General features: G+C 38.3%; 1 protein-coding gene and 1 long non-coding RNA gene across 6 annotated transcripts; one reads left to right on the top strand and one right to left on the bottom strand.

The window, feature by feature from the left end:
- Positions 1-9573: 9573 nt before the first annotated feature.
- LOC111334077 (uncharacterized) lies at positions 9574-15528 on the bottom strand. Of its 4 annotated transcripts, none has more exons than XM_022939770.2 (2): positions 15392-15528; positions 9574-10225 (listed from the first exon to the last, which is right to left on the bottom strand). In XM_022939770.2, the coding sequence occupies exon 2, from the start codon at positions 10223-10225 to the stop codon at positions 9851-9853; it is 375 nt and encodes a 124-aa protein (XP_022795505.2). In that variant the 5' UTR covers positions 15392-15528; the 3' UTR covers positions 9574-9850. The 4 variants fall into 4 exon arrangements, with proteins under 4 accessions (XP_022795505.2, XP_088613407.1, XP_088613405.1 ...); XM_088757281.1 differs by lacking the exon at positions 15392-15528 and adding an exon at positions 14127-14151; XM_088757279.1 differs by lacking the exon at positions 15392-15528 and adding an exon at positions 11787-11945.
- A 452-nt stretch (positions 15529-15980) lies between these two features.
- LOC111334079 (uncharacterized) lies at positions 15981-24639 on the top strand. Of its 2 annotated transcripts, none has more exons than XR_016000112.1 (3): positions 15981-16319; positions 21239-21309; positions 21828-24639. It is a non-coding gene; the product is annotated as an uncharacterized LOC111334079 (long non-coding RNA). The 2 variants fall into 2 exon arrangements; XR_002695203.2 differs by having other exon boundaries at positions 15985-16319; positions 20973-21309.
- The last annotated feature ends 871 nt before the right edge of the window (positions 24640-25510 follow it).

Below are 25510 nucleotides of genomic sequence, written 5' to 3'. Positions count from 1 at the left end.
GGAATCCCACTTAACGTTTGGGATTTAGTGTCGGCCCTCGGCGATCTACTAATTGATCTTAAAAGTGAACGGAAGAACGGTTCCCTAGATTACTGGACGGGTGGAGGAGGGAGGGGCCGGCCACTCATTCAAACCTGAATTCGACGCTAAATTTTCCTGGCGAAAGGCTTCCCCAGCTTGGGTTCGCGCGCGCTGTCTAGTAATCAGGATGAATACTGAAAAAGTACGATATGAGCCAGATTTCCCGAAATGAAAGCGACACGATCAAAGACGGTACTAGTGAAGGGGAAAAACGTAACAAACACACAACGAAAAAACAAATTCAACTTTGAAATTGACTCATAACAGACATAATCAACTCACAAGCTAATCAACTTGAATATTAAACATAAATCACACTATATGCAAACTCAATCACCGTTGAAAAGAAAATACCAAGATTTACAAAATTAAACTAGCTTGCAATGGAAAGGCATACAAACGGAAACAAAGTTCCACTCACAGTCGCGATGATTTCTTGACGGCTGAACAAAATCCGAATCCTCTTCCAAATTCGGGTCCTCCACCAAATTTGTTGGGGGTTTTACAACTTGCTCGGCCGGATTAACGGGAGGTATCAAGACTCTGGACTCTTCTCTTCTTAGCGAGGAGTGCCCACGTATTAAATACAAAAATCGCAGACATGTTTGGGTTAGCTGACTGTGGGAGTTTCCATAGTGTATCTGTTCCTTTTGCAAAACAGGGGGAAATTGGGTGGCTCGCTCTGAAGTACTTGGCGAGCACCAAGGAACCAATTAAACGCCAACGGTCGAGCTGCGCACAAGAATCGCGCACACAAACAGGAATTTCAGTGTGGATAAAACCCAAGGTCAGCTTTACCAACCCAAACACGACCATCTATGAAACCAATTACTCTCAACCATAACAAGCGATTAAAATGTCTAACACCGGTAATAAGGAAATCCGCGAACTGAGCCTAGTTCAAGTACATACTAAAAATAAAAGACCAAAACTATAAATCTACCAAAACAACACGTAGGCCGGCGCAAAAGGCAAGGCTTAACAAAACAAAAAGCTAAACTGAAAAAGTCAAAATAGCAACTTCCAATTTACCTCACAACAATTGTTCCACATACGAGTAACCAGATAGGTAAATGATTTGTGAGTCCATTTACTGTTCGATATTGGCTGAGCTAGTCTGAGGTTGCCTCCTCTTAAATTATAGCGGCTAAGATGGACTTGAAAGAGGGCTCTTATGTACTTAGGACCTCTCCCAGAAACTAAGGCTTGATAAGCCAGAGAGAAGAAGTGGCATAAACGTCGGTGTTCAAGAGTCTGAAGGTTGGCCGTTTTTAAGGCATCTTTATATGCACTGTCGTGGGGTAGCTTGAAGATAGATCTGAGGCCAAAACTATTGGCTTTCTCAAGCTTATCGTGAAGTCCATTAGTAATTCCAAGTAATAACGGGCTACAATATTCAAAATGTGGTAATACGAAGGTCTTGTAAAGCTTTGCCGCGGTTTCAATGGAGATCAAATTCTTTATTCGTTGGATAGCTGAAAGTTTAACGTACACTCTGTTAAGAGTGTTCTTGATATGAAGATTCATAGACAAGGTACTGTCAATAGTGAAGCCAAGTAGTTCCAAGCATTCTTTCTGTTCAATGGCTTCGTTCTTGAGTATAAAAATAGGAAAGGTGTCACAGCTGCCAAGGATAATAGCCTTAGTTTTTGTAGAATTAACTGTCAGGTAGTTTAGCGTAAGCCAGTCTGAAATTGAGACGAGGTCTTGGTTGATCTTAATTTCCAGGAGGTTGAGAGATGAGTTATTGGCGTACAAGGTAGTATCGTCAGCATAGAGTCTAAGGGATGAGTTATCGCAGAAAAAGTTGATGTCATTAATAAAAGTGTTGAAGAAAAGAGGGCCCAACAGGCTCTCTTGTGGGACCCTGCTTTTAACAGTTCGCCAATTAGAGAAGTTTCCATTTAGCTTTACTCTTCGAAGACGACAGTGTAGATAAGAGTTAATAAGTTTAACAGAGTTGTCATCCAGACCATATGCACGCAACTTGGCAGTAAGTAATCCATGGCAGATAGAATCAAAGGCTTTGCTGAGATCAATGGTAATAGCAGCCACACATTGTTTTTGATCAAGGGAAGAGCGCCAATCCTCATTCGTTTTAATAAGTGCTGTGCTGCAGGAATGACCTTTTAGTTATCCAGAAAGTGAGTCACAAAGCTTGACTTTAATCCACTCACTGACAACTGGTCGTAGATGACACGTTCGGCGATCTTTGATATTGCAGGCAATAAAGATATTGGCCGATAGTTGGCTTTATCACTTCTGTCATCCTTCTTAAAAACAAGGATAACATTTGAGCGTTTCCACTCAGAAGGCCAGCAGCCATTAGTAATTATCCTGTTAATGATGGTAGTGAGAGGAGAGATTAGTTGATTGCTGAAGAAGAAATCTTGAGAATCCTGGGAGATAGACCATCGGGACCAGTGGACTTTCTGGAGTTAAGTGCTACTAACAGTTTACAGATTGAATCGACAGTGACGTGAGTGAAGTTGAACTCCTCCTCACCAGTATTATTGGACCTGATCGTGATTACGCTGGGGTGGTTAGCGAAAAAGCCCTCCTCTTGACTTGGTATATTCTCAGAAACAAGATCGGTGAAATAATCATTGAGAGCATTAGCGACATCAGTTTGGTTGGTTATTGTCTAGGTTGAGTCTATCAATACAGTGTTCTGACTTGGATTTTTCTTACTTGGGAGTAAAGGCTTTAACTTCTTCCAAAAGTCAGAAGGCTTTGTGTTGGTGGTAGTATCGTTGAGATATTCCCTCATGAGTCGACATTTCAAAGCGCGGACTTTATTTCTTTGGACACGGAACTTTTCATAGTTTTCGGTGGAGTTGTTATTACGATATTTCTTGTAGAGTTTATTCCGGTATTGAATCTCTTTGACTTAGTCAGGCGTCACCCAAGGGAGTTGGTCGCCTCTCACGCGTTTCTGTTTCAGTGGAGTGTGAAAATCCACGATGCCGCTAAAAATGCTTGACCACTGGAGATATATTTCATAAATTGATTTTCGGTCATCACACGCAATTTCGTCGAGAGGAGACTTATTTGACTCCTCGAGGAAGAGTTGTTGATTGAAGTTTTTCATACGTCGATAGGTGATAAATCGTGGCGTGGGTCTTGGTAGTTTGCGCTTTCTGATAGTAAAAATTAGGTCGTGATCCACTGTATGCAAATCTGTTCACTTGATTTGTGAGAATTCAATCCAGTAAGGTAGATGATGTACTACTAACCCTCGTGGGTAGAGTTATAGTGTTGATAAGACAAAACTGTGCACATAAGTCGGAAAATCCAGGATTAGGCTGAAGTTGATCAAAATTAAAACCCCCAGTAACAACACCTCATGTCTAAGTCTATTAATTCATTCAATGTAATGTGAGATTTTGTAGAAATTCTGCAGGTTTGGTTTTGTTGGGCGAACGATAAACTGCGGATATATTAAACCAGAAGTTATTACTTTCTTTAATTTCCAAGCATATCGTTTCGATGTTCTCTGGTTCAAATTTATTTCTCCGGATGACTGTAAAGTTATCGTTATCACGAACATACGCCAAGAGACCACTAGCAGCTAGCTTATTTCCTGTCCCTTCGATAAATTTTGTAATTAGGATGATGTAATAGTGAATTATATATCGAAGAACATAACTTGGTTTCTGCGAAGAGAAAAAAAAGTCCATAAGATCCAAATTCAAAAGATTTTTTTTTTTATCTCGTCCAGCTTACCTACAAGGCTGTGGAGCAACTTTGAGGTTGGATTTGTAGTATGATAGAATATTATCGTAATAATTAATTTATAATAATTTTATAATTTATTATAATTTATTATAATTATTATTTATTATAATTTATTATAATTTTATAATAATTAATGATAGAATATTATCGTAATACCAGTCTGTAGGGTTGAAGGAACTACTTGCAGTCGACCAAGAAAACCACGAAGAGTTGAAAATGGAAGAGTTGTCGCAATTAGAGAACGGTAGATGGTAGAGAGAGAGCAGAGTTGACATTGGAAGAGTTGTCGCAATTAGAGAACGGTAGATGGTAGAGAGAGAGCAGAGTTGACATTGGAAGAGTTGTCGCAATTAGAGAACGGTAGATGGTAGAGAGAGAGCAGAGTTGACATTGGAAGAGTTGTCGCAATTAGAGAACGGTAGATGGTAGAGAGAGCAGAGTTGACATTCGTCCATTGTCAAGACCATCGGAATGGAAGAATCATGGCGTCGTATCTTGTTGTAGGCCGGCGGCTTTACCGTCGATGCACATCATGTGGAAGTTGTTAGAGCAGACATGACATCGGTAGGAACGTTGTTTTTTGTGTATAGTTTTACTGCAGGAGTAACAGGCCAATGAAGGTCCCGGGTTTGGACATATGTCTCCACATTTAAGCAGGCTAAAGCAGTTGAAGGTAGCAACATGGCCGCTGATGTAGTTAATTCGTGGACCAAAGAATCGTCTCTTGTAGCAAGATAAAACGTTCTTTGATGGATAAAGCTTTCTTGGTTACCTTGATTATGAGTATCAACGACAAATAGTACCGATAAAATTACCGAGTAAAAAACCAATTTGTAAGGAGACAACGGGAACACGTCTGGCGCCTTCGTCATGCTTGAACCGAAGAAAGAAGAAGCCCGCGCATCACCAGCCTCATCATTTCGCAGCACCAGCGTCATTATTAGTAGTTCAGCCAGTCATTACTGGTTTTACCGACACGTCCGAAAAACAAAACAAAACAACAACAACAAAAATAGCTATGATTGCTACAATTTAATGTTACGTCAAGCCTTAAGCGCCAATCACAAAATGTTGATCAGATAAAAGAGCCCTTCTCGTAATCATCCAAGTCCCTTTTAATGGCTAGAACATGATCATGTGAACTTGCTTATACAAGTATTTTCACCTCGAAGTAGCCATCCGCTTCATTGAAACCCTTTTAGAGTGTTATTTTGCAATTGTTCAGAAAAGTATCTTAAGGAAAGGAAATTAAGTTGATGGTGACATTTCGTAACACGATCTAAGATGAAAAAAAATTACGCCTTTGAATATTCTCATATTACTTAAATATCGAAATCCTTCAGAGAAAAAAAAAAAAAACAAGTATTAACTCCTATTTTAAATCTTCTCTTGAGTCTTACCATGTAAAGAAGGCGTAGACCCTTTTTTCCTCGTATTTGCTTCAAGCTCTTCCTCGTGGGTGTTTGATCTGATCCAATGTGTCAGTGATTGGTAATTCACTGCACACAAGGTTTGGTATCCCTTCTGTGAACTGCTTTTTTCTAACGGAAACCAACAATCCCCGCTGTTCCACAGTTGCGCCTTTCAAATAGCCCCACAAAGATGCTTAATGGTAATTTGTCTCACTTTCCGCTCTACAACATCTGTTGTATAACTCTTCATACGGTTTGCCCTATGCTTCAATCTGACAAAATTCAATGACGTGTCATCTGGAATTTTTATGAATGGTTTTTTAGTATATTCTTCCGCAATCTGTTGTTTCAAACTTTCATAACTTACATTACTTGAAAATGACGTCTTTTTATCTTACTTGAGGGTTATGGTGGTGACGTCATACACATCACCAATTTATACGAGGTATTTATCTTAGGTCCATAACAAAGCAGGGGGGTAAACTAGAAAGGAACTGACGAACCATGCGTGCTAGTCAACCCATTATGAAAAGACTAACTTACTAACTAGAAAACTTAAGATAGTAGCAATAATAATAATAATAGTATTAGTAATTACAGTAACAATAAAAATCTACGGCTATAACAAGGCAGTGGGGTAGACTTACCAACTTGCATTTAATTTTCAAATGACTATGAAACTAAGAAGTATTTTTTATTTAAGTTTGTTTCATATCTTTGTGGAAGGATTTACACACGAGCGCTTTATTAGTAAAATTTCATGCTTTTATGCTTTCACGCTTTCACGCTTTCACGTTTTCACGCTTTCAGGCTTTCACGCTTTCACGCTTTCATGTCAGAGCAAGAATCAATTTAATGTTTCTTTGTGGGGAAAAACATATGTAACCCAAGGTCCCAGCGGTAACCTGACGTGATACTTGCCCAACAAACGATGGTAACTTCAAATACTAAAGGTCGGCACACACGAGGGGACTAGTCCCTGCGACTAGTCCGTGCGACTAGTCCCGGCGACAAGTCTTTGAAGGGTCTACACGAGGGGACCGGTAGCAGGGACTAGTCCCTTAAGGTGTCCACACGAGGGCACTCAATTGCACAAGAACATAGGAAAATTAAGAGGCAAAAGATGTTTCTTAGTCTGGGGCGTTACACGAAAACAATGAAAATTTGGCAACTTTTCATTGTAGCACTATTAAACATCAACGCAAACGAACTACACTTATTCAGTCGAATTATTCATGTTTTTACGTTTCGTTTTTTTTATTTATTTTTAACAGACACAGAGTCAAATAGGGTAAAAATTCCATCAAAACGGCTCCAAGACATCTGTATATGTTTACAAAACTAGAAATAGTGTTTTATTCTTCAGTTGTAGAAATCTAGAATTCAGGGAAAATTCATAGAGACTGCAATGTTTACAAATACCGGAAGTCACGCATCATACTGACCTGTGATTGGCTTATTTACCGTTTAGTCGCAGGGACTGGTCGCACAAACAGTTCACACGAGGGGACAAACATTTGTTTCATGCGACAAGTCCCTGCGACTGGTCGCACGAATTCAAACAAGTTTGAATTCGTGCGACCAGTCGCAGGGACCAAATTTTGGTCCCTGCGACCACAGAAATGTGTAGTTCACGCGAAGGGACTAGTCGCATGAAACTGGTCGCTGGGACTAGTCGCAGGGACTAGTCCCCTCGTGTGTGCCGACCTTAAAAGAACTTCGACCAAAAAAGCGGAAATAATAAGTGACATTTAGAAGAATGGCAACATCACGTATCGAGTACGAAAGCGTTTGCAAATTGCTATAACTTTATGCATGACCTCTTCATAAACCCCTTCAAGCGGAAATTACACTCTTCCCTCAATTTAGTTACAAGTCAAAAATAGAATAATGGAAATAAAAGCAGTTTTTATGCTCCTGTTGCGCATCTTTTGACAGGAGTTCAGTAGGTCCAAGATAGGTGAAAAGTTCGTTACCGAACACGTGCGAGCATGTGGTCATTTCCATCCTAGCAAAAACTACACTTATTATCCTCTCTTGAGTAGCGACTGGGCGAGGAATGGTGACTAAGTGACAAAATTGTATTATTTTCGTCTATCTACTTATACCTGTTACATCATTGCAACTTAGCAGATGTTGTGCTGTTCGCGAATTTTTGGAATCGTCGATTTCAGAAACAATTGCAAAGCTAGAAAAAGATTAGAGACCATTTAAATAAATTGACATGGAATGGGTCATCTCCCTGGAATAAGTGAACATTAGGAGTTAAGCATATCCAAGAAAGCTAACAACAATAATAGTTGTAAAAAATTAAAAACAAGCTTATGCCTTGTAAGAGGTAGGGGTCGTGTGTGAGGGGTCATCAAAGGGTATAAGTCGCGACTGAAGTGGATCCTTTGAAGGTCAAGGTTGAGTCAGTGGGGCCAGGGGGACAGGGCTGGAGTCGATACGAGAAAATGTTTGATCGATAATATTTATCGGAGTAATGATGCTATTCAACTGTGCTTTCGTTGTATACATTTTGATAAAATGAAAAATGATATATTGGAAGTAAAGTAAACGAGGATATAGCCGAGATCCAGGGGGTTCCAGGTTAAACCCTTGGTGACTTTTTGAAAAGAGTATCTCCCCCTGCCTTCCCCGCGGCCGTGTGCGTGATCACAACGAGAAATGCAGACGTTAGACAGTGCGTGAGGAAAGTAAACGGGGTCGTATCTAGCTAGGTGATGAAGTGAGCGAGGGAAGGAGAAAAGGCCTCACAGAATTTCTGTGTCATCCTGGCCCTCTTTTTCCAAAGAAAAGTGAATATTTATCGAGTTTTCAAAATAGCAATGGGACATAGTGTGACGAGTAAGACCCTCTGATACTGAGAACGTGGACAGTGGAGAAGATTTCATAGATTTAACTGTACAAGTTAGCGATTTATTCGCTGGATAGATGGGTTTTCGATCGTAAAATGCATTTTTAAGCCCAACTTCACAGTTCACAGTTCAAAAGTTAAGGAAAATGGGATTATATATGACTAGATTGTTACTGAATTAGGCCCGGTTCAGTATGTAGACTGCTTTGCAGCCATTTCTGGTAGCGTGACGACACCGGAAATAGCTGCAAAGCAGTCTAGGTTCAGACGCTGATCTTTTCATGAGCCGAACCTAATTCCTTGAGGAGGGGGGCTTTGGGATTTTCGGGTTTGCGGTTTTGAGTGTTTTTTGGATCGGTTTTTCGGTTATTGGGCCAAAAAGGTTCGGTTTTTCGGTTTTGATGTTCAGAGCGGCTAGCGGATTTTACGTGTTTTTGCATTCGGTTTTCACGAAAACTCTGATGCGGTTTCCGGTTTTTCCTTTTCGACCCCTTTAAAGGTGAAAATGTAGCGGCTTTGTCAGGTTTGCATGCGGTTTTCGGTTTTGCTGCCTTTTTTCGTCGGTTTTTCGGTTTCGGAGGTTTTTTTCTCCGGTTTCGCGGTTTCCCAGAGGCCCCAATGCCCCCCTCCTTGAGTTAAATACATGAAAAGATCGGCGCCTGAATCAATTTGGAACCGTGTTATTTCAATCTGGAACGGCTTACCCGTTCTCCCCGCCTGGCTTGGCCGAGAACTTCTCCTTTGGAATGCCTTTGGAACGGCTTTGATTCAGACGCCGTACTTTTCATGTGCCGATCCTAATGCATAAACTATGATAATGTATTTTGCAAGCAGTCTGACTGGTTTTACTGGAAATATATTTGGAACGGCCGAAAAGAACGGCCTCTTAATAAACAGGCGTACTTTTGTTAAATTGGGTCGATTCAAATTTGAATTGAGCTCGGTTCATGAAGAGTTCCGCGTCTGAACCGGGCCTAACTGTTCACTGATTCGTGTGTTCTAAAGCCTAACGTTACAGAAATCCGCTACACTAGCCGTGGGTAGCTTTTTCCATACGTTGGATGGCATGAATTTTCAAATGTAAGATCAATTTGCCTTGAGAGGGAGGGAGACAAATCTACGCCAAAAATTAGTATTTCCAAACGCTCACCAAGGAATGACTGGTGGTGAAAATGGAGAATTTTTTAAGAGTGGGGATTTTCGAAACAATCTTCATGGTTTTTTAGACATGTATGGCAGACATTTGAGGAAAGCTATTTAAGGTTCACGGTTGTTTTCAGCTTTCTGTAAAGCTTTCACTTTTCATGAAAATATAAAAGAATGCCCACGTTTTCCAATCACCTTTTAGAAGTACACAAGCGAGGAAGCCTAATGTAGGGTTGTCTCGAATTTAGTGTTGCGTGACCGGAAGGCTAATGCAATGTCACACAATGGAATTCCCACCATAATGTTATTTTCCGATTAAAGACAAAGACCACCAAACTTATTATGCCATGTTTTTAATCCGGTAATTCGCCCTATGGGCTTAACAAACTAGACAAGTAATAACACTGAATACACGCTTTAAATAAAACTCAGTTCTTTAACCCTTTAGCAGAGGTGTGCTTTAAAATAGGTTTAAATATATGATAATAATTTTAAATTGGAAAGCTAATATTGTTAAGTTAATGAGCAAAACTACAACAAGGTCCTTTTCGTCGCATTCTACGTTTCGTCAAAATAATCTTGAAGACTTTCAGGCGGATTGTAGACGGTTGGCTTAACACATCCAGATTCCGGGGGGACAATTCTTAACCGATCTCTGGACTCTCCTTCGCTGCTTCGACATTTTTTCCAACTTTATATTTCTTTTCTCTGCACGAAGCCTTCCTGCATGAATGCAGGTCCACACTCCAGGAGGGCAGGCGCGAGCGAACCTAGCGACTCTGTCAGCTCCAACAGAAGAGTCCTCTTGGTTAGGTTCTTCAATCCTCTTATGGTCGCGCTCTTCTGTGAGGCATGTCCATACGCCGGGGGGACAGTAACCAGCTGCGGCTTGTAGGGAACGTTTTATTCTCTCCAATGGACTGCTACTGCTTAAAGTAATGCTGAGCATAATGTAGAAAACAACTCCTGCCATTTGAATGGTGTTCATCTGCAAGAAAATAGAGAAAGTCGATATAAGCAAAAAACTCAAACTGTTGTTTTCATTCTTCTGACGACAATATTTTTTGTAAATTGAAGCCGTTGTTGATAAACTATGATATCACACAAACAAGCAGTGCTCTTTAGTCAGGTCCGCTTCAAATGTTTTGTTCTGCTTTCGCGTGTCTTTTTTCGTTGTTTTGCAAATTTTCTTCTAGCCGTAGCTGAGGTCCTTAAAGTAGATTATTCCTAAAATATGCCTTTCGAATGAAACTCACAACCTATGGGGCAAACTCTTCCTAGTAGATAGGTAAAGCTTGTAGTTCTTGCAGCAAAATTGACAGCCATGTCCTCTGATTCCAGATTTACTCTTTCTGCGTGTCGGGAAAATGTGTACCTTCTAAAAAACCCCTCTACTCCCGGGGTGATCTCCTCTGAGAAAGAACATGACGTCATTTGCTATTTATAAGTTTTCCTTGGTCTGATGATCAGCTATCAAGTGCCTCAACAGGACTATAACTTTAGTTGTTTGTCAAAATTTGAAAGCATGTAGATAACATTCGTCTTGAAAACAGCACGTTCCAATCAGTCGAATCCAGTTAAAAGGCACGTGCTTTGATTATTTGAAATTCGGAGCAAAAGCATTAGTCTCTCGATAATTTCTACCTGCACTGTCAGCACTAGTGGGTTATTAGATCACGTAGATACCTACTTTAAGTTCTTTTCATCAGCAAGAGGACAAACTAATCAAATATATGCGGCATCTCTGTCATTTGCCAATTAGTTTCTCAGGTAATAATTTGGATATATCAACAAAGTTGAAATGGTAAATTGGCCACCTTAACGATTACAAAAGCTGACGTTTCTCGGGTAGCATTGTTCTCAAAATGGGAAGATATGGCATAAGCGAAACCCAATTGGTTGAAATTTTAGTTCCACGTCGCAGAATTCGTAAGCTGATATTCTGCAGCTGTATGTTCTATATCTTACGTAAATTATCCTAAAAGCCTTGAAGCTTAAGTTTCTTAATGTATTTTGAAATTCAAATTTTGGGATTTCCCAAGAGCGCAGCGCCCTCATAAAAAAAAATCTTGCTCAGATAAAAATTGAGCGAGCTTGGTCAATTAAGGAAAATTACTGTTGCTTTTGCTTTCAGTTCTACTAAAGGGAAGTCCAAGCTATTACAGTAACGAAACATTTAATAACAACCTAAACCAAATGCATTTGATCCTGCTGAGCTCTGAGCTTGTCCGCGTATATTTCAAGTGTACAAACAATTGTCGACTTAAACTGCCACTTCAAATTGAAGACGAATTTCACACACGAAATGTTAAATAATTTCAAGTTCCTCTGTACAAATACTTAAGCTCTAAAATTGAAATGAAAAACTCACTAAAAAATTACATCAAGTACAAGGCTAACACAAAAGACATACTTAAGTGATAGACACTTTTCCGCAGTTAATTTTAAATTTCTCCGTCAGACAATGACAATATTTTTTTTAGTTTGACATGAATCAAATCGTGTTAATTGGAATCGAGTTGAAACACTTACAGTTTTCTATCTCTTACCTTGAATTGTTTTGGTCTTTGAGGGCAGACGAACAGATTTACCGGCGTTTTCTCGAGGTCAAATGCTCAAACTTGCCTGCACGTTTAGTTATTCCTGGTTAATAACTTTAGATGTCGAACGTACCTCCCCTAAATAGTCATGGGACAAAGATTGCAAAACAAAACGATTTCCGGAATAGATACACGCAGATAAAGTTAAGTGTTATTGTTTCTGCACTTTAGCATCCTGCTTTAAAGGGATGCAGGAAAAATTTGTGTCATATGTAAACAGCCTTTGGAGTATTTGCTTATCACTATTAACTTGCTTTTCTCAAGGCATTAAATTGCCGGAACTTTTCAGGAAAACGATTTAGAAAATCGATTTGCTTAAACACACAATTTTGCTGAAGAGATGATAATTTTCGGAAGATGGATACTATTTTCTCTCATTTTGTATTATCCGAAACACAGAACTTTATTGGGCGACTGGTTTCAAAACAACAACAACTAATGTCTGGAAGCTAACACAAACATCACAAATTCCTTGTTTGTCTGCTGCAGAGTAAGAAATTGTGGTATTTAAAGTCAGTCAGATAAACAGCTTCTTATGGATATAAAAAATAAGCTGGGTGTACTCTTGCACGAAAATGGAATTTACCATAAATATTCGTGACCACTGGTGTTGAAGGAAGCGGATTTTCTACTGCTTTATAAATGTCATGCAACAAATATCAAAGGGCCCTTTGATAATTGATGAAACCCAATCAAATCGTCACTTACGGAGTAAGTGTTGAATAAAATCGATTTTACGTAATTTAATCAACACAAATGTTAATTGTTTTGTTTGACATTGACGAACGGGAAAGGAGAAAATTTCGACACCATCGTATAAAGTTTTTAAGTTCCTTGATTTTATGCCTGCCACAGAAGTGCAGAAGAGAATTGTTTTTAACTTGTCTTTTAAAGGATTAGAGTGAAAACACAAGACCTTCTCTTCAACTAGCCTCCAAACTCTGACTCAGTTCATTTTATCGATGTTTGCAGAACTCTCACTATCGTATTTTTTCCACCATGTTAGCACTTTGTATACGGAAGCTTTTGAAATCTATCTTTTAACCACATGCGGTTGGTCAACTGAGAAATCTCTAGAACGTGATACTTTTAGAGGTAGAACTTGGTGTCGTGCATTTCTGTTGACGAAACCTTCCTCAAAAACCTCTCTAGATCATAATCGTGTTCGACATTGATGGGAGCGATTCGGAGCTCGAAATAGTGGGCATTTCACTTCCACAGATACTGCATTTTTTTGTTTCGGGTTATTTTTCAAGACATCTGCCTATCTTCTCGTCTAGACACCTGTCGTCCATATAATTGGCTCTTGGACTGTAAAGACGACCAAATCTTGTCGAATAGATCAACAGCTCTGGATATCAAAACATTTTCCCTCTTAAGGAAAAATCTTATGCGAATGTTTGTGCAAAGAAACCCACCTGATTGTTGTTCTCTGAACTAAAAAAATGCAAATTTAACTTTGTTTTTGAAAGGATATAAAATTTCCTGGTAATAATGACATTGAGTTGGAGGTGTCTTAGAGCCGGCGTTGACGCGATACTATCCCTCGCTTACGTCAACATCTACCAAAGCTTTCATTTTTATCAACGAAAAACTGTAAATAGACTAACTTAATTTATTTCCAAATGTTGCGCATCCTTGAACCATAGGCAAAACAAAAGATAGTATCACATTTTGTTGCCGGCGCTAATTGCTGATTCGTTTCTTCGGGCATATTTAAGCGCCTCTGAGAAATTCCATATTTTATGCGGTAATAAAATTAAATTCTTAGAAAAAAAAATGTCCAAAATTTACCCCGGTACGTTCTCATATATCTTAAAACTTCCCCCTCAAAACTAACCGGAAAACTTAAAAGATAATGATAAAATTAAGGACGCCAGTATGACTCTTAAACGCATTTCTAGAGTCTTATTACATTACACCTGAACGGAAAAAATGAAGTTCGTCCTAAAGTTCACACATCAACTCCCTTGCCTTAGATACTGGCAATAAAAAATGATTCGCTAGAGTTACTTCGCTTTTTAACGCATTCAGTCACAAATGAATCTGGACTTCATTTTTTTTGATTGAGTGCAAGAGACCAAGAGACAAACATGGCAGCATGCCAGTAAACAAAATTCCCGGTATTAAATAGGTATTTTAGAAGTTAGGCTGCGCAATTTTTTAGTCTTATCTTGACTTTGGCATGCATGTTGCAGGAGAAATATTGCATGATCATTTATTGTTAAATACAGGATAGCGTCTTTAGCACCATTATCGCTTCAAAATAAACCATTTAAAAACGTTCACCTCTTAAACCAACTTCTTGACCTTTTAGTTCTCTGTTGACAAGGCTTCCTGAGTCTCCTTCACGATTTTCTCATTATTCACCTTAATTTCTTCTATTTATAGGCTGATTATTTCTCTCTTTCTCTCCTTCTATCCCTCAGTCACGTACTTTAACATACAATGTTCTTATGCAAAATAAAAAATCGTGCCAGCTCATTCTAGCACGTGTAAACAACAGGAAATTAGCTTAGGCGCTTACCGTTTCAACGTCACTTTTATTCCAATCGATGGTTAGTTTTTTAAACTGTTTTGTTGCAAATTGGACACAGAGGCTTTATCAACGTTAAGCTAACTACAGCTTAAACCTCCGTTTTATTCCTTGATAAATGCACATCCCATTGTCAGGGCAATAACTCATTAATTAATTCTAATACCTTTCAGCTCAATCATCAATCATCCCATTTAAGATTTTCTCTTTCCATCGCTATCGCTCATAAAAACGCAGTCGCTTGGACCTGCGGTCAGCAGATAACGATATTAATTCTCAGGGAAAAAAAGCTTCAATGTCCCTGTATTTTTCTTATAAATTAACTGCCAAATCGGAGGTAGAAGTTTATAACTATAACACGTCAATAACCGATAGTTCTGAAATGTTTTTACTGCATGTGAAGTCTGGAATCCCCTGAAAAATAGAAGAGGGACCGCAAAAACTTGGGAAACTTCTATCTTTCATTTGACTCGGCAAGATCTTAAGCTAGCATGGTTGGCATCAGCGAAATAAAACCTGCTTCTTTCCAAATGTTCTGCGCTTGAGAAATAACTGACCGAAATATAAAAAAAAAATAATATCTTGGTTCCACTTTTGTTGATGACATTCCTGATAAATTAAACCAAAACAATCCGGCATTCAAGTGGCCTCAAACATATACTTTTTAGTAATGCGGATAGCGGAAAAAGAAGTGTTTAGACTACTTCAGGGTACAAAGTTCTTTGGAATTTTTCAGCGGCGATGTAAGATCCTAAGTCATATTTATATTTCCTTCTGTTTTCTTTAAATCATCTTATATAATAAACCAACAGAGCATCCTTTAAGTCAGGACCAAAATCGCTTTATATAATTATAACGCCCACTACTAGATTATTTTGCCCGCAATTATCTGTTTGATTGGCGTCAAATCTCTAAAAACCTCCCTAAGCCATGGCGACTTTTGGACTTCTGAAACATTGCACAGTACAAACAACACGTGGTATCGGTCGAAACTTTTCCAGCTGATACAAGTTCATACCTTTGGGTTCTGTCCAAAACGTGTTCAAAAAGAACATGCAAGTTTTTCTTGCGACTTTGCAGTGGGTTCGCTCTCACAAAAAGTGTTTCTTCGCGTGTTGCTCCCGTTTCCTGAACTGAAACAGTTCAGGAAACAGGGAAAGTAGGAAAGAGAGAGCGAATGAGTCATTTGACATTTTGATGGGTAATCTTTGAACCTGGGGTTAATGGTATCTTTTACAAGTTATGTAATAACAAGGTATTTTGCTTCTTGGTGGCCCAATTGAGGGTTCCCCTTTTGGCATTACACTGAACAAGCCTCAGAAATTTGAACATAAAAGATCCGCAGCTCTAGATACACTAGTAAGATCAGGCTTATCTCGAGTTCGATACCATACGTCCACGAAGGGAAAGGCCCACTTTGCGAAGAACAGGTCATTATTTTTTTTTTTAAAAAAATGAATTCTTCTAATGATACCGGAAAAGGATAAGACTTAAACTTTGTTTCTCGTCTGGCGCGGTTGTCAGTCAGAGACCTCTAGCGAAGTTTGCTCGCATGGAATAACACTTTGCTCCTTTTGTCATCCCTACCCACGCTTTTTTGCGTTATCTCCACTCAACCAACGCCCGCAGCGTTCAACTAACAGGGGAACAATAACTAATTTCATCGGTTCACCTTGCAAAATTGTTTGCCTCAAGCAGCCGATTTGAACGTAAAACCGAAAAAAAAGTAAAAAACAAAAAAAGAAAACATCATAAAGTAGTTTTTTTGTTTTAAGTCTGCATAAAACATTTAGCGTCTCAATTTTCAAAAGTTTACTCAGGGCAAACTTGAGTTAACTCTGGTCGGGGCGAAGAGCAATCATGGTTTGGTGAACCCCCAAAGTACAGACGTGGATGAATGCAAGCAGGTTTTGAGGGGCTGTGTCATGATATTTGGAAAGTTAAAGGTGCGACTATCTAGTTGTATTACACGAGCTGTGATTCAAATTCAAGCTTGCCGGTCAAGAATTATCTTTTAGTGCCGAATGTACTCTCGAATATTTTTGCATAATCGTGAAATTGATCTTGATGCCCTATGGAACAAAACTACCCAGTACTGAAATCTTCAATCTTGGACACTAAATCTTAAACTTATTTAGAATCGGTTCGTAAGCCTTCAAAACAAAAAATCGTCAATCTTGGAAACTAAATCTTCAACTTATTTAGAATCGGCGCAAGCTTTCCCGAGTTCACGTACAATGGATGGAACCAATGACGTTTAACACTCAAGCAAACGACAACGGTCACAGATACAAAACTTATCCTTTCTAGTCAGAGGGAAAATTTCGGATTCCGAGAAATGTAAAGCTTTCAAACCGATTCAAAAACAAGAAAGTTTTGCGGATTTTTCAAGCTTTCCAAATTCTCGACTGTCACGGCGACAAGATCTACTGGGCTCGGCCCATTCATGCCAGTGCCCGGTGTCAAAATTTAATTTTACCTTCCTAAATCAACGTTTCGCCGATTATGGGCTATTGAGTTAGTGCTTAAGTAGAGAACTGCACTGAGAGACTTACGAAACAAACTCTTAGGGCCTGGATAACAAGAAAAAATACACAGTTCAGCTTTAAAAAACCGAAGAACGAATTCAATCAAAAAGATACTTCATTACCTTTCCTGATTTAAAAACAATGCGCGGGATGATATATTTTGAATGCCTTCTCTACTTTCCACTTCAATTGACTTGTTCAAATTTCAAATGGCTTATTCACCCGGAACAAAGTCTACATCTAATTTTTGAATTATTTTTAAGCGTGGAGTAGCGTAAGTCTTGGTGATTTGCTTTGCTGATAACTGAGCATTTTCTGCCCGCCTCTCTTTCTCGACTTTGTAATGATCTCGTTTTATTTTTGTTCAATTATTCTGCCCGGAATCTTGTACGTAAATCTGCTCGGTACATGCTGTTCTCCGGTTGTGTAAGTTAAATACAGTCTCTGTTAATTCAAACCCTGGATCGCCAGCTCGAAAATATCGCCAAATTGAAGCAAAACGGTTTTCCATTGTTCTCTACACTGACACAGCAGTAGCCTCGATGTTCAGACCAATTCGAAACAACCTGTTCTATAGTTCAAAATAACTCATTTATAGGGACCGGAGAAGTTCATTACATATTATACATATGTTATATGTATGAAAAACACATGTATGATATGTGTAACATATTTTAATCAGACATTGCACGGTGGCGAGAAGATACGAATCGATATGAATTCTATGTTCGAGTGGCACGGACAACATCTTACGAGTAAGCGCAGCGAACGAGCGAAATGTTTTTCTTGCGTGGTAGTAGGTAGATTTCTTCTCTAAGAACTTCTTAAATAAACCACTCTCTGTTCTAATAGAGGTCTTGATTCCATATGTTAACTTCCATGGTTAATTGCAACGTTTTGATTCTTGGTTAGAAATCGCGTGATAGGTACAAGTAGATCAATAACCTCAGATATCTTACCGCGGAAATTATCAAACATACTGCGTGGGTCAGAACCAGCCATAACCCCGTTTATTTGCCGTTTTTAGCAAAAAAAAAACAAAACAAAAAAAAAATAACATAACTTAACAGCATTATAACTATGGGGCGAGGAGACCTCAGGAAACTTCCTGGCTTATGAGAAAAACCACATCACATACAACATTTTAAAATGCTGCGAAAGAGCGGCTTGACCAATTCAATGATTATTTAAGTAAAAACTCTTACATTTTCGTCTTAAAACTAAGAAAACTTGACGAACGAGTGACTGATACAGGAAGAGAGTTTCAAATCTTAGAACCTTGATAGAGGATTGTAAATTTCTCATTGAGATTTGTACAATCCAAACGTGTTCGATAATTACTGGCTGTTCTGGTTCCATAGCAGTAAATTTTTTTGATTGCACTGATTGTATGTTAGTAATCAAGGCTTTTTTATCTAAATTTGAATAGTCACGTTTGAATACGTTGAGGTTGGTTGGTGCAGAGGATAAACTACTGACCATGAGAAAATTTGGTAGATGGTCAGATAGATTGTCACATATAAATTCCACTGATGAAAGGAAAGTGCTCAAGGAAATTAAATAGATTAAAATGTTGTCTTGAGAGTTTTTGGGTGATCTGTTTTTTTGTTTGGCTGCAAAATTTGATTATGTTTTATGTATTATTATGTAGGAAATTGAATAAAGTGGGGTAACTTTCTAAAGAAATTCTGGTGCTACGTCGTTGGAGAGTATAATAAGGTAATTTTGGTTTTATCAACTGAGTTGATAATGTAAATTAGCCACCGTAAATAGTTTCAAAGCTGACGTTCGATCATTAGCCCTTCGCCATTCGTTCCGACGAAGGCTAATCCTCGAAACTCAATTGATAAAATCAAAACTACCTTATTTAGGAAACTGTCTGTATTAGGATGTGATTCAAACTTGAGGTGGTTCAATCTTTCAATAGAAAACATTATTTGCTTTCACGATGAATACGATTTTATAGAAAGGTATTTTAATTGCCGTGAAGGTGTCTGTAAAAAAATACTCCGCCATAGATTGTATTGTGGACTGAATCACTTTGCATTACAATCCATAAAGATTCATTGTCATTTTTACCTGTGTGGAGAGATCTGTATGATGAGAATATCCAAGACAATTCTTAATATCGGAAGCCAACTGGTTTGGACAAAAAACTGCAACCTGAAATATATATATTAAGGAAGCCGGGGTTCTTGGCCATTCTTTAGCTCCGTCTCAATTACCCTTATCTGGTCTTATGTTAGATATTGGGCCGGAAATATAATTCAGCAGACATATCAAGCAGATGAGAAAAGTTGGCTCGCAAGCTCGAGATATTGCAGTTTAAAAAGGAGAACGAATTTCTCTTCAGACTATTTATAATATCTTGATCCGAATGGAAGTCGTGTGTAGTGAATTAATCAAAATTTAGGCCAGAGGGTTTCGGATCTCAATATCTTAAGTAGTGGGATGGTTTTTATTGCTAATGGAAGAAGTAAATCTTATTGAGGTAGTGAGGTATAGCTGGATGGATAACTGAGGCTATCGGGGAAAGAGAATCCACAAGGACACTCATGATTACAGATCAAATAGGTTTCATCAGAACTGAATTATCTCAGTCCTAAGACAATGGAATGTCAGCAGACAAGCTTAAGCAATGAGAAAGAGGCAGACATAAAATCGCATTTATCTTGGAAATTATCCTTCTCAATCTCACCAAATCTAAGTGGAAAACTATCAGTCATATAATCTAAGGGTTGTGGCTGAAACTGCCCAACACAAGGCTCATACATACATCTCTGGTGTAGAAATATAACACGTCTGATATGGAGTACTCACAAAAAATATGTCTTATATTCATGGTAGAAGCAAATGTTTTGAAATTGCTGTCAAAACGGTTCGGAGGTAGACAGCAATGGTAATGATCATTTCTTGCCTTTCACCAAAGCACTAAGATATTGCTTAACTTAATCATTTGTATGCGTGTTTGACTAAATATCGATCATACCACTCCACAACAAATGAATTTGAAACGATAAAACTTACGAAAGTGAAATATTTCCGATCCAACAACACAAATCGACCTGCGAAAATTTCAAAGCGGGCAAACTAGTCCTTTAACGAAACTATGATTGACAAAATATATGGTGAACACCTAGAAACTCACGAACCTCATGAAATATCGACGACTAGTTGTATTCAAGAGAATTTCCTTGTCGCTTCTGCTGTTTGTTTATTTGCTTTTTTGATGGTCATTTCACTTCACCCCGTACAGCTGTGAATCCACACGGAAAGAGTAAAGACCTATAAACTGACCATCATTTCTTCAACTCAATGACTCAGTTTCTTCTTTTAAATTCTGTTTGTATCTGGCTAAGTTAAAGTGCGGTGAAGGTATAGAATCTCTTTCGAGTCTTTGTCAATATCTAAGATTTAACCATGTTAAAGTTTGGCTCCCCCCCCTCTCTCCCTCACTAGGCTAGTGAACACGAATAGACCTTGGAAATATACCCTCCTTTGTGAGGGTAGCAAAGGGGGGCCCTGATCCAGTTTCCCCGCACAAATTTTAGAAAAATTCACGCGTCACGTATGTAAAAGGGAAAACTTCAAATCTCTCTTCTTATGCACTAAGTTTCAGGGAAATCTTAAGTTTTTCGCGAAATGAAAGAAAAATTCGCGAGTCACGCTCGCCTCTCTACCAAATTCACGCATCACATATCAATTTTGGCCTAAATCACGCGTCACCTATGAACCCTATGCCACCTTCCTTCGACTGCAACGTATTTCTTCGAAGCTGATCTTGTTCAGATTGCAAAAAAAGCAGCACCTTATCGACTCGAGATGCCCATGGAAAAGAAAAACAGATCGATATACCGCGGAGTTCTGGTTAACCAATAGTCAATGACCAGAAGCATACAGCCCAGGTTTTATGGTTTAAAAACTCAAAAATGCAAGATGTTTAAGTTCAAATGAAGTTACGTTCGAGTTTATGTTTCTAAAATTACAACATTATTTGTAACTCTCTATTGAACTCATTTACTTAAGTTGAAAATATGTCTAAAGCGAGGCATCCTACTTTGTTTTATACAGTAACTGTACAGTAATTGAATGGATCAAGTCTGGATTAGACTGAAGAACTTGTTGTCGATTATTTTGAACCCGCCTCTTGAAGTCGGACAACTCATTTGAATTACAACTAAATTTCACAAGTAATATTCATATTTGCGCCTACTCTTGCACGTGGAGAGAGCTCAAGAACAAGAAGAAATTTGAAAGTCTCTTTTAGCTTCTGCAGAGTCGGAAAACACGTTATTTCTTCACTACCATCTGGATATTGTCTGTTCTGTCCATTTCAGCGAGTGTTTCCGGTACTGGATCAAGTGCTTCAGATACCATGTCGAGAATTCATGCTTTTACATTTCTTCAGGTAAATAACCTATAGAAAGATATATGCATGCATGGATAGTAATGCAGTGTTAATCTTTCTCGTTGTGAGTCTTGTAAAATCAATTCACAGAGTCAAATGTAAGAAGGAAGAGCGTAATGCAGATAGCACAATGAGAACAAATCCTCAGCGGCAGCCGCCGCCATGACAGTTCTTCTTGAACGTAACTTTAGTGGCAACACGAGAAGTTCACACTTTATTGTTTGTGTACTTATCGCCAATATATATATATATATTTCTCTTTTCATTCCTATACATTTTTTTCAACTAGTTTATGTGATCATAGTGCGTTGACCTAAAGTGTATGTGTTTTAAACGCTTCCCGTTACCCTCCGACATCGCCGGCCAAAGGAGAAGAGGATTACTGGTCTGTTTATGCTGGTGTTATAATACGAATTTCAAAGAAGCACTTTATAATTGTTGGCGTTGTTTAGCTTGTCAAATAACAATGTAAAAGTCAAAGGGTACGCATATACTCACACCGTCTCTCCTTTTTTCAGTTAGGACAACGCCAAGCACAAGATGAAACAGCTTGGAAATCACGAAGTGAACTGGAGAGGAAAAAAAAAGGATAACACCCAATACTAGGCTGGTTTATAGATTTTAATGCATTTACCCATCTATGCCTAAAAGTTTGTTGAAATAAAAACAAACTTTAGTTTTGAAATGAAGCAATTCTATCGCTCCATATCTCTTAGTGGCAAACATTGCTTTTAAATTAGCATAACAACAGTAAGCTTGTCAAATACCCGTGTAGTCCTAAGCTAAAAGGCCAATGGTCAAATTTAGCTAGGTTATTCCCAATTAAATACACAATTCGTTTTCGAATGCTTCGTTAATTATTACAATGAAATTTCCTAATGCCTTTGTTCAATAAGACCAAAGGACATTGAATTTGTCAGCAGAAAATGTCGGCTCTACGTAAGTTTTTCGATCCAGACGATGAACTTTATTACTAAGAATGAAAAGCACATAAGTATGAACGTATTCAGATTATATTGAATGGAGAAGGGGGGGGGGGGGGGGGAGGGCTGTTAATGATTTATAGTGTGGTAGAAACAAGAATGTCATTCTTCGCATAAATAGAACTCTTCCGACAAAATGTGTCGACTAATCTTGACGCTGATCGTAGGCCTAATCGTTTGTGTTGAACAATTTAACCTGGATTTACCAAATGTTTTCAATTCGAAACTAGCTCGGTCAATAATGGAGAAAAACTGCAAATTAAGAAAAGAATCGATCTTTTTCACAGTCAGATTTCTTTGATCTCTTTCTGATTGAGGTGGCTTTCACTTGTTTCTGCACTTTTCGTTTGATTAATTAATTTTACAATGAATCTTTTTATCTGTCTCACAAGTGTCAAAGAATTACCCTGTAGTCCGAATGCATGTTATGACAATCCATCTGACCTTTCAAGCAACCATAGGAACGGTTTAGCTTATCAAATTATCTTTAAGTTATAAGAGTAGAGAATAATGATAAGAATGATACTGAGCATCCAATTTTTCCTAGATCTTTGTAAAAAGATTTCTTACTGCTAAAGTGCAGACATTTTACAAGGTACAAGTCTGCGGCCTAGCATGTCTTAGCATGAATTTCCCGGAAATTGCTTTTAAATTCCTGCTCGCATCAAAATGATTGTCTGAATCTAGGCTGGTTTCGCACGACGATTAGTACTTTTGTAACCTTCAAGTGGATGTAATACTACCCTTGGCCAAGATATTAGAAGATAATTTGTAATTTTTTCGGGATGTTTTACTTCAGCAAGGCAATCTTTATTCAAGGGTAAACTGATGGGCACTTACAGCAGATACTAGGCGAGGAGATTTTCTTTTAAGGCATCATTTTGCTGTTGTATAACATGCCAGGATGATGACCATGAGATGTTCAAGAAGGCATTCATTTGATAACGAGTTTCGATCAACCTGGAGCCTGAATGTCTCGGATGTTCAGGCTAAAAACAATTTAAGTTACTCAAAGTAAGTTACAGAATTTTGTTTTAGATCTCTGATAAGTTGAGTCTGATAATTTCTTTCATTATTACCTCCTTCGCTAAAGTTTTTGGAGCTCAATTGCTTAATGTCTCATCCCTTGAGATAAACAAAAACAATTTTAAGTATGCTTCCACAATTATCATTTGTTGATTTTTTTTCCAGAATGTTTCGAGATCTCTGACAAGTTTAATTCTCTTATGTCTTAACATATACGAATCTCTTCTTTTCAATTTAAATGGCTAATCCCTTAGCCTGAGCCTAATTGTTATGAATCGTGATCCAAATTAAAAGAGTATACTCCGCAAGTTCTTCTTGCCGTTAACATCAAATTAGACAAGTGATTCAGTTTGGATCTTCGAGCCCAAGTACTAACATTGTTTAAGTTCAAGAGACTAAAACCTGACAATATGCTCCAAAATTGAATTTTGTTTCTAGAATTGCTGCTTGAATTTATCATCAACTGACATATCTTTTTTTTGTTGACTTGACCTTAATAAAAATTTTAAAGATTTTTTGTGACCTCAATAAAAATTTTAAAGATTTATTTAAAAAAATGCGTGAGTGAGCTCTTAGTACCAACAACAGATTGGAAAAGTATGTTCCATGAAATGCTGTTTGTCACTTAAACTGCAATTAATGTTTATCGTCAATTGATATATTATTTCATTTTGACAATAAATAATCAGTGAGGTGTGTGGCACCGAGGGATGTTACTAAAACGAGGTACGGGAAACAGGGAGCGGGTGTACAGCGGTAACCCGCCTGAGAATTCAAAATGGTGGAGTAAAGGGAACTAAAAGGGTCTGGCAACTAGTTTTGAGCACGTGCTCTTCGAACGCAATCGTCGGAGCAAAAAGCATGGACGCTAAGTGTAGGTTTTATTGACGGATTTACTTTGAAATGTTGAGTGCCTCATGAATTTAGTTTTTGTCTGGCACACTTTGCAGGTTGCATAGAAATCAAATCCTCGGAGAGGTGAGTATTTTTCAATTCATGCACAACATTTGAACAATAAACTCAGAACTACAAGCTCGCGGCATTTATTCTTATATTCATAGAGTAATTGTACTTCAAGGTAATGAAGTTTACCTCTAATATCTTCACCGTTACAACCTAGCAATATCAATAATGTTGTAAAGCAAACAGCCGAATGACTTTCACGCCCATTATGGGAATCGCTTTCTCTTGAATATGATAAATGCAGTGTAAATATTATTGTAAGCATTAGCATGAATGTGAATTCATACACCTACATTCTTGAAGACATAACTGATGTTTTCCTGTTAAATTAAATGTTATTAAAAGTTCTGTCAATGTTTGATTTCTCTATTGTTTACATGGAAGTTTATGGGTCGATACAAAGATATGTTCCTGATGTTATTATGCAGATATCTGCATGTAGTAATTTTAATAACTAGGCTGGTTATTACGTTTCCCAGCTCATTTCTGTTAATCTAAGATATTACCTCCTTGCTACTTATCTGCAAAAAATGCTGTTGGGCAATGCAAACAACCAACGTACCCAAACTCTGCCAAAAGATGCAGATTTCAGGAAGGAAAAACAAAGAGAGACGTCAGAAAAAATGGTGGCAGCCATTGCAGAAACGTTGACTTCAAATTCTCGCCTCGGAATACTAGGCTTCGTGGCTTCGCCTGGGCAATAGTTAAATAAAAGCGAGTCGCCTAATTTCGCTGCAAGCGGCGACCTAGCGATAAAATCATTGTTTGTAAACATCGTTTACTCAGCCATTTTGAATTCTCTGGTGGGTTACCGCTGTACACCCGTTCGCCGTTCACCGTTCCCCGTTCCACGTTCCCCGTTCCCCGTTACTAATTTTAGTAACATCCGGCACCGAGTCGGTTATTATAATTCGGCAAACCTAAATAGAATAATTGTTTTCATAAAAACGCTCGCAAAAAAATAGCTCTTGCTACCAACAAGGTTTTAGTTGGTTTGAAGACGACCGGAAAGCAATTAACTTTCGCTTGTCGAGAATTTTATCACAACATGTAAACAAACCATGTTACACATTTGTAGAATAAAAAACCGAATTTAGTGGCATTTTCAATGGCTATGGAGTTGGAATATTTATCAGTTTTGTTAATTCGTTAGTTGTAAGCTCTGAAGCAAACCCATGTTTTTCAGTCAATGATCCACGGCTCGCTCACAGGAATATTCACTTCGCCGG

The sequence above is a fragment of the Stylophora pistillata genome, chromosome 4, assembly GCF_964205215.1.
Source record: "Stylophora pistillata chromosome 4, jaStyPist1.2, whole genome shotgun sequence".
NCBI lineage: Eukaryota > Metazoa > Cnidaria > Anthozoa > Scleractinia > Pocilloporidae > Stylophora > Stylophora pistillata.
The sequence above is the reverse complement of the archived record's forward strand: the minus strand, read 5'-3'. Positions and strand labels throughout refer to the sequence as shown.

Excerpts from the sequence above, each read along its gene's own strand:
- LOC111334077 (XM_022939770.2), bottom strand. The coding sequence starts at position 10,225 with ATGAACACCATTCAAATGGCAGGAGTTGTTTTCTACATTATGCTCAGC.